A 12,557-nucleotide genomic window follows, 5' to 3' on the forward strand; every position below is an offset into this window, starting at 1 on the left:
GCCACTAACTGTTCCTATAACAGCTATTCATTCTCCCAGTCTAACCTTTACCATTCCTTTGTCAGTCCAACTGTTTTTCTGTCTCTCTGGGCTCCATTCCACCTACCATTTACTCCTTTCCCATCCCCCCTACCCCTTTAGCATATATACCAACCAATCAGTTCTGAAGAAGTCACTGGGTCCAATACGCTAATTCTGCTTGCTCCCCACAGATGCTGCCAGACCTACTGAGCTTTTCCAGCTACTTTTGTTTTTATTTCTGATTTTGAGCATCTGCAGTTCTTTGGCTTTTTTAAATCGAGTGTAGACTGATGTGGCACTAATTGGCGGGTTTGATTTGTCCTGTATTTTTGTGTACAGGACATACCTGGGCAACTTTCCACACTGCTGGGTAGATGCCAGTTGTAACTGTACTGAAAGAGCTTGGCCTAAGGAGCGGCAAGTTCTGGAGGACAAGTCTTCACGATTATCTCCAGAATGTTGTCAAGGCCCATAGCCTTTGCAGTATCCAGTGCCTCCTACCATTCTTTGATATCACATGGACTGAATCAAATTGGCTAAAGACTGTTATCTGTGATGCTGGGGACCAATGGAGGAGGCCAAGATTGATCATCCGTTTGGCACTTCTGCCTGAAGATTGCTGCGAATACTTCAGCCTTATCTTTTGCACTGATGTACTGGGCTCTCAGTAACATGGCACTCTCTCATCACTACACTGATTACATATTTATTTTCTGGAGTGAGACTTGAGCCAACAACCTTCTGTTTGGGAAACAAAAGAGGTGTCAATGAAGCTAATGGAAAACCTGCCTCGGAATAGTAGTTGCTGAAAGGCTTCAATTGAATGCTGAACACGTGAATGCTCTTTCCTCTATCTGTATCCATGGATAGGTTGTAGAAACAGTTAGCTGTTACAATGCTTCACATCTCCGTCTGATCGATGGAGTATGACGTGTTCGTATTGAAGTTAGGCATAAAATCGCAAAACACTCATGGAGTACATGGTGAGTTATATTGCTCATTTTGTTGCTCTTAAAGTATTCCTAGTGACTTTCAAGAGGGTGTTCAAAACTACACTTATCAGTTGATGATTGTCCTTGTTGTGTAGGACAGCTAGTTACGTAGGGTTATTTTAAGTTTGATGTGCCTCCACTTCATTAAAGGTTGAACCAGATCCACCCCTCAAGTGTGCCCTGGCCCAGTAATCCAATTCCTGAACCCTTGGCCCTTCAATGCATCATTTATGATTGGTTGTCTGGTTTAGAAGTCTTCATACTGTGCTCAAAATAACTTTACAGACCAGAGCTAGAGGTAGGCTGATCCTTACGTAGTGAGTAATGAAAAGCTTGTTTGTGCTGATGATTGTCATGTTGGCATACTCAGGTAGACAATCTCCTAGCTATTTCAGAATAGGCTGTCCATATCATGCAAAGAAAAACTCTTTACTTGTGTGGCTTTCACAGCAAACTAATTGGGAGTCTTGGCAAATAGGGATGATTTTCCAGATTGTTTCAATCTGCTCACTAAAGAAAATCATGTGACCCTACACATTGCGTATCAGTAAACTACTGTACGACCACGAAGCATTATCGTCAGGCCTAATCATGCCCTTTAACAAACGCTTTCACATTCTAGTAGGAAACACTAAACAGTATTTAGGACAGGAAACTCTGGCTTATTTTCTTTACCCGTATCAGAAGTGAGCTGAGAATTGTTTTTGCACTCCTTTTGTACCTTATTTCAGTTAACTCAGTACAGACCATATCTTTTCTGATCTGGTTATTTGCTTAACTATCTGAACCATCAGGGCAGCTTAGCTGTTTGTTTTAAATCAACAGTACCATCAAATAATTTCTTTGCAAGCTGAAAGTTTGATTCTCGCATTGAAATAGTGGTGGATGTAATAGAACATAGAACATTACAGCGCAGTACAGGCCCTTCGGCCCTCGATGTTGCGCCGACCTGTGAAACCAATCTGAAGCCCATCTAACCCAAACTATTCCATTATCATCCATATGTTTATCCAATGACCATTTAAATGCCCTTAAAGTTGGCGAGTCTACTATTTTTGCAGGCAGGGCATTCCACGCCCTTACTACTCTCTGAGTAAAGAACCTACCTCTGACATCTGTCCTATATCTATCACCCCTCAATTTAAAACTATGTCCCCTCGTGCTAGCCATCACCATCTGAGGAAAAAGGCTCCCACTGTCCACCCTATCTAATCCTCTGATCATCTTGTATGTCTCTATCACGTCACCTCTTAACCTTCTTCTCTCTAATGAAAACAACCTCAAGACCCTCAGCCTTTCCTCATAAGACCTTCCCTCCATACCAGGCAACATCCTGGTAAATCTCCTCTGCACCCTTTCCAATGCTTCCACTTCCTTCCTATAATGTGGTGACCAGAACTGTACGCAATACTCCAAGTGCGGCCGCACCAGAGTTTTGTACAGCTGCAACATGACCTCATGGCTCCGAAACTCAATCCCTCTACCAATAAAACCTAACATACTGTACGCCTTCTTAACAACGCTATCAACCTGGGTGGCAACTTTCAGTGATCTATGCACATGGACACCGAGATCTTTCTGCTCATCCACACTACCAAGAATCTTACCATTAGCCCAGTACTCTGTATTCCTGTTACTCCTTCCAAAGTGAATCACCTCACACTTTTCTGCATTAAACTCCATTTGCCACCTCTCAGCCCAGCTCTGCAGCTTATCTATGTCCCTCTGTAACCTGCAACATCCTTCCGCACTGTCCACAACTCCACCAACTTTGGTGTCATCCGCAAATTTACTAACGCATCCTTCTACGCCCTCATCCAGGTCATTTATAAAAATGACAAACAGCAGTGGCCCCAAAACAGATCCTTGAGGTACACCACTAGTAACTGAACTCCAGGATGAACATTTCCCATCAACCACCATCCTCTGTCTTCTTACAGCCAGCCAATTTCTGATCCAAACCGCTAAATCACCCTCAATCCCATGCTTCCGTATTTTCTGCAATATGGTACTGATACACTCTCTGATTACTTTAAAGTCCTAGTGTCGGTTACTCTTTGTGTATTTACCTTTTGCCTTTAGCTGTGATAAAGATGAGTGCCTGTGGATATCTGAATCTTCCTTTTAAAGTTATGGACCTTTAATGTTACAAATTTCTTATGTTTTATACAGTGCAACACTTTGACCAGGTTGTTTAGCAAGTTGAATATTTATAGTGCTGCTTGCAGCTGGCAGAACCTATTGGATGTCAGTGAACCGTGATCTTGAAGGGAGCTTCATGGAGTGTGGAAGAAGTCAGTGGTCCTGTTATGAAATGCCAGGAATGGTGCATTGAATGACAGAGTTCTGCTGACATCTAACATTTAACGCTTACTTGCGTTTAAAACAGATTGGTGATGTTTCTCATTGCTGTTTTGTGGGATTTGGCTGCAGCACTTCCCTGCATAATATCAATGAATATTTGTTTTATTTCTTTGCAAGATTTATTTATCATTTTGTTTTATGGAGTATTTAGTTGGCTGTACAAGAATGAAAGTTGTTGTTCTTCATTCTTTATGACAAAGTAGTGTCTCAAAGGTCCCCTGTGCTAAGTGACAAATCAGCCACAACTGAAACCAAATCTCAGAAAAGCTGCCATAATGCCCATACAAGAATGCTTTCTCTGTAAATCAAGGTGAGCTGTTTAGTAATTGTTTTAGATCCAGTGACTCTATTAATAGGGGGATGCTCTGAATGTGTTTGGTTGGAGATTTACCGAAATGCCAACGTCCCCAGGGGCCCTGTGTTTAAGGTACACCTAATGTTTGAGTGTGAACAAGCAGCCCAGAAAGGCAGCAACATTGCTTTGCAATTTGTATACATAAATGTCCAAGACTGGAGATCCTTGGCACCCTGCTCTGAAGCATCAAATATTTGGAGCCATTCTGGGCCATCATGTCTGCTGGGATGGAACTTCTCTCCAGTAGATCTGCAGATCTGCTCATGTCAACGTCCCACATCCGAGGGATAGGGCTACATCATTTATGCTGGTGGGCAGGGTGTTTGGAGCATGCATGCAGCCCAGGTGCTGTGGATTAGTTGTTAAATTATGTGTGATGATGTGACTGAATTAACTTCAGAATGAAGCATTAAACATTGGATGACTTTGTCAATAAATGAGCGCAATTACCTGTTGCTAACAGACATTTCCAGAAGCTGAACTTTCAGGGTGTGGTCATGTGCCTTTTGGGGTATACCCCAACACATCTTAAATCCTCTTTGTAGAAGAAAATATAAAGTATCTATATAATTTCAAAAGCTAAATGGTTTGCAAGTTAACATTGTTAAGTCTTGTGATACCCTGCTTGAGATGTTAGGTTAAGCAGTGCTGCTTCGCTGAGACTGTGTCTGAGCTGCTGTTATACATGGAGTGCAGCTTGTACTGAAATTAGATTATATCTGTGGTTTACCAGTGGAATTGGTAGAGTATTCTGCAAATCTCCAAATTTACACCCTCCTTTGTAAACAGATGTTCCTTTGTGGCATAAAGTACAGGTGGGCTGATTTCAAATTCAGAATTGTTGCCTTTCGTTCAACGGCTCAGCATATATTGGAAATTGGTATTATTAGTCATTCACACCAACGCACTGTAGCATCACCATAAGCTAACACATTGTTGGGCTCAGTAACTATGACAATCTTTGCTTAACAGCAAAGCAATCTGTGTTAGTTTATGTTTAGTCAGCCTTCCTGGCCTGAACCGCATTGTGACGTTAAAGACAGAGACTAATTGTCAATTCTAAAATTCAACAGCCCAGCCAACCCACAATTCAATTCATTCTGACTTATCAAACCCTGTACCTAAATTGTTCATCCCGCAGGCTAGAAGCTTTGTGAATTGCGATATTTGTCCAAATGTTGGGAGTAATATATTTCTGTTATTTTGTTACAGTGAAAGATTTCTTAGAGAAAGCGAGAGAGGAGTTCTTAGAGAAATGGGAGTCCCCACCACAGGTAAGTCATTGTCTTTCAAGAGAGCCTGAAATAGGTAGGTCACATAATGCACACATTCGTTAGTGTAAAATAATCAAATTAAATTGGATTGAGATGTTTTCTGTGGAGATGCAGCATAGATAAGGAAAATTGCGGCAGAATTTGCATGCTGTACATGGCCTTTCCTCTGACTGATCACTTCCTGTAGATGCCTGTTGACCTATGCTGTAATTCAGCGGGAACTTAATCCCATCCCCTCTTAGCAGAATTTCGAAGAATTTCATCCTTGAGTATCTGTAGCCCAGAAAGTTAGCAACATTTCTGTGAGGTTTGTATGATTTTAAAACTTTTGGCCTGGTAATTCCTCTCACGCTGTTGTTTTTGTGGAAGTGTACCAGAATGGAACTTCCTATCTGACCATATCCCAAGGAGAGAGCCATTTGCACAATAGGTCCAACAACCCACCAGTACATTGCACAGGGGAACTTGGAGTGATACCATGGCCCTCTGCCAGGAAATGCCTGCATACATGGAGATGTAAACAGTGTGCACTAGATACCTCAAATCCCTCGAAAAATATCACGAGTGATGCCTCTGTAAAATCCTGCAAATTCACTTACAGGATAGGTGATCTGATATCAATGCCCCGTCCCAGATCAAAATCCTCATTATCAGGCAATGATTCCACTCAATCAGCTGCATCAGGTAGGCCACATCATCTTCATGCCTGATACAAGACTTCCAAAACAAGACCTTTACTCTGACCTTTGACATAGCAAGAGGTTACCAGCAGGACAGAGGACACACTTCAAGGAGGTCGACAAAACCTCCCTGAAAAATTCAATAACAGCACCAACTTGTGGGAATCTCTTAGCCAAAGACTGCAGGATAAGCCGATCAGAGTGAAAGAAATTATCCCAGATATGAAGGGCTACCAAAGAAGGCAGAACATAGTTTGGTTTGATTTAAAAGCTCAAAGGAGGAATAAAAGTTAAAGTGCTTGCTACTCCTTGAATTTTTTTTACTATTCTCACAGTGGCAGTGGGCTCTTGGAGATGGATTGTGGCAGTCTGCCCCATTCTATTTCTTTTTTTGTCCACTCATGGGACCTGGGTGTTGCTGGCTGACCAGAATTTTTTGCCCATCCCTGATGCCCTTGAGAAGGTGGTGAGCTGCCGCCTTGAACCACTACACTTCATGTGCTGTAGATTGACCCTCAATGCCATTAGGCAGGAATTCCAGGATTTTGACCTAAGTCAGGACGGTGAGTGGCTTGGAGAGGAGCTTATAAATGGTGGTGCTCTCAAATTTTTTCTGCCATTGTCCTTCTAAATTGAAGTGGTCCTGGGTTTGAAAGGTGCTGTCTAAGGCTCTTTGGCAAATCTCTGCAATGCATCTTGTTGTTGTACATGCTGCTGCCACTGAGTGTCAGTGGTGGAGACAATGGATGCTTGTGGATGTGATGCCAGTCAAGTGGGCTGCTTTGTCCTGTTTCTTAAGCATTCTTGGAGCTGCACTTATCCAGCAAGTGGGAAGTATTCTATCGCATTTCTGACTTGTGCCTTGTAGATGGTGGACAGACTTTGGGGAGTCATCATTTTTAAAGCAGAGGAAGGATTTTGCATTTATATTGATCTTTATGACCATCAGACAGCGCAGTCATTGCTGTGTTGTTGTGAAACTCAGTAAGCAATTTGCACACACAAGATCAGATTTCTTTCTTGGTGATGTTCATTTGAGGGTAAATATTGACCAGGACAGAAATAGTGACACTATTCTTTGAATAATGCATTTAGGTCTTAGCAGGATGTCTTGGGGAGTTTGACATGCCATCAATCCCTCCCCATAAGAGGCGGGAGAAGCAGCACTAAACACCAAAAAATGGCTTTTGTTTTTGTTTTTGCTTTTTGCAGTTGCTGTTTAATAGCAATTGAAGGGAAAACATATTATATGGAATTTATTTTCCTCCTTTTGCTGAGGGGCACTGATACTCGCACTGGCCCCCGACGGCTGTTTGAGGCAATGTAATGTGGAGCTCTGATGCAAGATTAGGCCGTAGAGCAGCCCTGATCTCATTAAGTGGTGGAACATGCTCAAGTGGCTAAATGGTCTACTCCTGTTCCTGCCCCTAGGTTCCTAGTCAGCCAGGCAGTTCTCAAACAATGCCAATTCCCACCTGGTCAACTGCTGCTCAGTGGACATTACATGGTGGCAAAATCCTCCTAGAGCACTCCCAACTTCCACAATAAGAATAAAATTCTTAGAAGTGTACAGGGAAGGGTGAGGATATATTTTTTTTTTTTTTAAATAAGGAGAAGAAAAGTTTTGTGAAGAGTCAGCAAAAATAGTCATTGCACCTAAACCAATTATTGGAAATTCAAAATGGGTGAAGAAAGGCTTAATTAATTGCCATTTTCTCTATCAGTTGTATTAAGAAAATACATCAAGTATTCATCCTATCTTTTGTGCTTTTCATGCTGTTGCACAAATTTCTGTTTCATGCTAAAGAAACAAAGTTGGTGAGTTAGGAGGTGATAAGAAACCCTGCAGAGTCAAGTCTACATGGAACCATAATATCTGCAAACTCATCTGGCTAATTCCACATTAAACCAAGAGAAGTGTAAATTATGACCCACAGTAATCAAAGGCGCAAGAATCGAGCTCTGAATGTACCTAGTGTTTGGCTAACAGCAAATAAAATTTGCAGGGTTGGACTGTTAGATTGTGCTTTATAATGTGCGAAGCACCACATTACAGTTAGAAATCCAATGGGACATTTCCTGGAAATTCCATAATAATGCAGTTCATCACAGTCTAGATGTCACACTTTGTTACACAATGCAACCAATTTCTTGCAATTTTCTGGAGATGGGGGCATTACAAATAGAAATTACTGCCATTAGTTGGATTCCAACAGGGAGTACTTGAACAATAGTCATATAAGCGATAGATCAGGTTAGTAACTAACATATACAAACACGTTCCTGGTTAGTCTCAAGCAACCTCATAGGAGATTAGAGTTCTGTAATATGAATAATGGCTGGCAACAGAGTGCAAGATTTTGCAGAGGGCAGAACATTCAAAGTGTTTACATCTTAAGAAAGCTTGGTAAAGTAGTACGTGAATAGTGCTTCAGATATTATAGGGCAGAATTTCCTATTCCTGAGGCTGAGAATAATTCCTAAGAATAATAGCCACAGTGCTCACGTGCTCTTAGGGAGTTTGCCTACATTACTGGCTGTGAGATTCTTCTGCTTGATTTTTCCAATACTTGCTGTCCCAATATCTTTCACTTCTAGTTAACAATACAATGTATTTTCAAATCCGCCATGTGCTAATCCTGCCTCAGTCAATGTACTGTAATATCACTGCAGCAGGACTGCAGTAAATATCAAAGTCCACAATCCAGATTCAGGACTACAAGTAATCAATAACCATGGACATTTATTGATAGTGATTAAAAATTCACAACAGTCAGTGATAATGTGTAGCTCAGCTTTGAAAGTGTGCTGTGTGTTGATGACCTAGTTTAAGGAATGTGCTGTTTGATAGCAATGAGCTGGCTTAGTAAATAGTCACGAAAGTGCAATCCACTACTTACAGCAAATCTTATCTTTTGTTATCAGCAATTTTATAACAATCATATGCTTTAAGTCTGTTTCTATTGAAGGAGGGATTATGCTATGATAAATTGAATAAAAGTAAATGGTTCCTTCAGCATAAAGACAGTAATGGGTGTGTTTTATTATTTATCCTTACTGTAGAAGAGCAAAGAAGCTGATGGACACCAGTAGAGCGATAAACATTTGTACATTTATTGTCTTGGTATTTAAGGGAAAGGTTACTGTCACTGTGGGCGTGTTTCTGTTTGTCAAGTTGGGAGTTGGTTTGAATGGAGATTGTGTTGTATAATCCTTTTGAGCCAAACAAGACAGGCCATAGAATTTTTTTGTGATCTGAGTAGGTGCTGTCCTTAATCGGCCAATGGGAAGTTTCTTTGAAGAAGGGAAAATGAAATATGTTGGAATTCCTCCCCATCATCTGAAAAGGAAGTAAACAAAACAGCCCTGTGTGGCTCTGAAGTAAAATAACACACTAAAAAACTCAACTGGCTGCAGAGATGCTAAAGCTAACATCTGGCGACAGTCAAGCTAGGAGAGTGACTGCACTGAGGCTCAGTAGGAACATAAGATTTTCTGTTCCAGTGTTGCTCTTGCAAGTTACCATCTGCCCAACTGTTAATCTGCTGATCTGCCTGATTTTACAAGGTTGACTTCAACAATGTAGGAAGCAATAGCTCCTTGCCACATTGTGCTGGCATTGTCAGCTCACCCAGAGGTTAACAGCCGATAACTGCTGCAGACGATCAACACCGTGCAATCAGGTTGGGGATGCTTTACCCAAATAAGATGGGTCCGTTATGCAGTAGCCGTGGGGATTTAACATTCGAGAAGTTAAATAGACAGATCTGGAAAAAGAAACAGAAGGGGTGGAATGACAAGCAAACAAATGCATTGAGGCAGTTGAACATAGCTATATAAGTTAATCTTCATCTATGAATGTGGGACAGAGGATACAGTCATAGTCTGCCTATGTTGGAACTTGATTGGCCTGGCATTTGTCCAAAGGTAAATACTGGAGAAACCGCTTTCCCAATATTATGGATATACTTAAAATGTCATATTCCCAGAAACTTGTGACAAAGCCTCCTTACCAATTTAGTGGAAATGGAAAACAGCAAAAGAAGGAACTTAGAAGTTGCATGGCCTGTCCCCAGTTTGCCCAGAATTTTTTATGTTGGTGGGAAGGTAGATTATCTCTGTAATGGCATAAAAGATCACATCTAGGGGAGGCAATAGACTAGTGGTGTTACTGTTGGACTGTTAATCCAGAGACCCAGGCAGTGTTCTGGGGACCTGGTTTTGAGTCCTGCCATGGCAGATAGTGGAATTTGAATTCAATGAATAATTGGAATTTAAGAGTCGAATGATGACCATGAATCCATTGTTGATTGTCGGAAAAAACCCATTTGATTCATTAATGTCCTTTAGGGAAGGAAACTGCAATCCTTACCTGGTCTGGCCTACATGTGACTCCACACCCACAGCAATGTGGTTGACTCTTAACTGACCTCTGGGCAATTAGGGATGGGCAATAAATGCTGGCCCGGCCAGTAACACCCTCATCCCACGAATGAATAAAGAAAATAAATTATACAATTGAAGCTAGATCCCAACATTGAGCCAATAGACAAGTCAACTGAAAAATGTCTGAGGTGTTAAATAGTTGGAATTTTGGTCTGCACCCATTTTCCAAATAGTTACTCCCTCTTTGTGTAACCAATTGGAAAATCCAACCCCGCCCCCAAAACACGCACGCCATTTAGTACATTTTATAGCATATTATGATGTTTAAACATAGTGAAGTGTGTTGCACAATCACTTACTTTGAGTAATTCCACAAATAGCAACAAATGAATCATCAGTCAAGCTGCTTTTCTCTCTGAAGATGTTGGTTGATCCTCCTCCTTAAACAATGGCCTGAATTCTTTACAATTCACATAACTTGATGAAACCAACATCTCAAATGATCTCACTCAGTATTCCAATGGAATATTAGTCTGGATTATAGCATCAAGCTCAACTATGAGCTTTCAATCCTCTGACCCAAAGCTCTGTCTTGATGAAGTATATCACCTAGTTGTGCACCTAAATATTTTTCAAATGGAACATATTTTCCATTATTTTGACGTTCCTGCATTTTAGAGGGCATACATCCTGTGGGTCTCATAGTCACAAGTACATTTAGCTGAGAAGGATATCTTCCTGATATCAACCCTAAGCTTACCTTTCACAAGCTTGTCCCTTTGTTCCATTGTCTTGCAGTTAGTTATTTGATTTGAAATCATGCTCACAGTTAAGGTTTCCCATTCCATTTAATAACTTCTAAAACCCTAATAAAGGTTTTTATTCAGTCAGCTCCATAGAAGCCCCAACTCCCACCTCAGCCGTTCCATTTCTACATGATTGAGTTCTGTTGATACTGTAACCTTCCCTGAACCATTTTAAAGCTTGGATCTTTCCTTGTCTGGTGAACTTTGTTTCCCATGGATCCTTGCATGTCTACATTCCCTAGCAGTGGGGATAGGCCAGATCTCTGCAGTAGTTTTAAAAGCAAGATAGTAGCCAGTGGGTTCAGCTCAGCCACTACCACATAAATTGTTGCTGATTGTGGATACTTCACTATTTGTTCACAAAGAACGTGTTATCCCAAGTACAGGGAACAACAGGAGAGTTTGTTTCCTCTTAGTGCTTCACCTGCCTCAAGCTTTCAAACTGATGGGTGGTCCTGATATGGTGTTCAGCACTGTTTCATAGATTATATATACACCTGGGGAGAATATAATATTGTTAGCATCTTTAACCCATTATAGGTAATTGAGTCTGACTGTGAGCTGAAACTTAAGATAAAACTGTAATGAGATGGAGGAGTTATAATGGAAAACTTAAGAAATGCAACACACAGATTGCATGAGCCAACAAGAGTGGCTAGGTTATATTAAAATGGATACCACTAATTATTAATGATGATTAATTGCTAACTATCATAGACTACAACACAATATGATCAGGACAGAGGGCTTTGGTCAAATCTTTATACGTTAAACATTGGGATTTAACCACCTGGATATTGAAAAGACAGTTGCAGGAAAATCATAAGCAAAGGTGACCATCAAGCCTATTCATTGAGACAGTTGGACATTATTGCATCATGTCAGACAGGCTACAAAACCAGAAGCTGCACTGGATTTAACAGACAGCAATTGACCAGAATTGTTATTGATATGGAAATATCAGCTTGGCTCAGTGGTACATAGAACATAGAACAGTACAGCACAGTACAGGCCCTTCGGCCCACTCTGTAGCTATGTTATCCTGTGAGTCAGCAAACTGTGGGTCCAAACACCACTCCAGGACATGCGGGCATGCACTAGGCTGATGCAGAGTAGGCAATGGTCTAGTGGATTATTGCTGGACTGTTAATCCAGAGACCCAGGTACTGTTCTGGGGACCTGGGTTTGAATCCCGCCAAGGCAGACGGTAGAATTTGAATTCAATAAATATCTAGAATTAAGAATCTAACGGTGACCCTGAATCGATTGTCGGAAAAACCCATCTGATTCACTAATGTCCTTTAGGGAAGGAAACTACCATCCTTGCCTGGTCTGGCCTACATGTGACTCCAGACCCACAGAATTGCCCTCCGGGCAATTAGGAATGGGCAATATATGCTGCCTAGCTAGCGATGCCCACATCCCATGAATGAATAATGAAAAAAACATCAGGGGAGAATTGCAGTGTCAGAGATTTTGTCTTTCAAATGAGACAGTAAAGTGTGGCCTGATATACATGCTCATGAGATGGAAGTGAACAGCTCAAAGTTATTCTTGTGATTTGCCCAAAGTTTTGGCATTAATCTACATCACAAGAATGGATTAACTGACAAGTAATTCCATTTGTCTTTTGTGTGTCTTTGTTGTGTTTGATTACAGAACAGCAACAGGATATCAAA

At 41.1% G+C, this 12,557-nt stretch overlaps 1 protein-coding gene across 4 annotated transcripts in view; it reads left to right on the forward strand.

Annotated features, from left to right (window-relative positions):
• Positions 1-12,557, forward strand: part of LOC109910402 (cAMP-dependent protein kinase catalytic subunit alpha-like) — a 159,262-nt gene that overhangs the window by 108,685 nt on the left and 38,020 nt on the right. For all 4 annotated transcript variants that reach the window (XM_048617993.1, XM_020509573.2, XM_048617994.1 and 1 more), the window contains exon 2: positions 4,945-5,006. In XM_048617993.1, the coding sequence (XP_048473950.1) occupies positions 4,945-5,006 (62 nt within the window). The remainder of the gene's footprint in view (positions 1-4,944; positions 5,007-12,557) is intronic.

The sequence above is a fragment of the Rhincodon typus genome, chromosome 38, assembly GCF_021869965.1.
Source record: "Rhincodon typus isolate 14 chromosome 38, sRhiTyp1.1, whole genome shotgun sequence".
In the NCBI taxonomy this organism is placed as follows: domain Eukaryota; kingdom Metazoa; phylum Chordata; class Chondrichthyes; order Orectolobiformes; family Rhincodontidae; genus Rhincodon; species Rhincodon typus.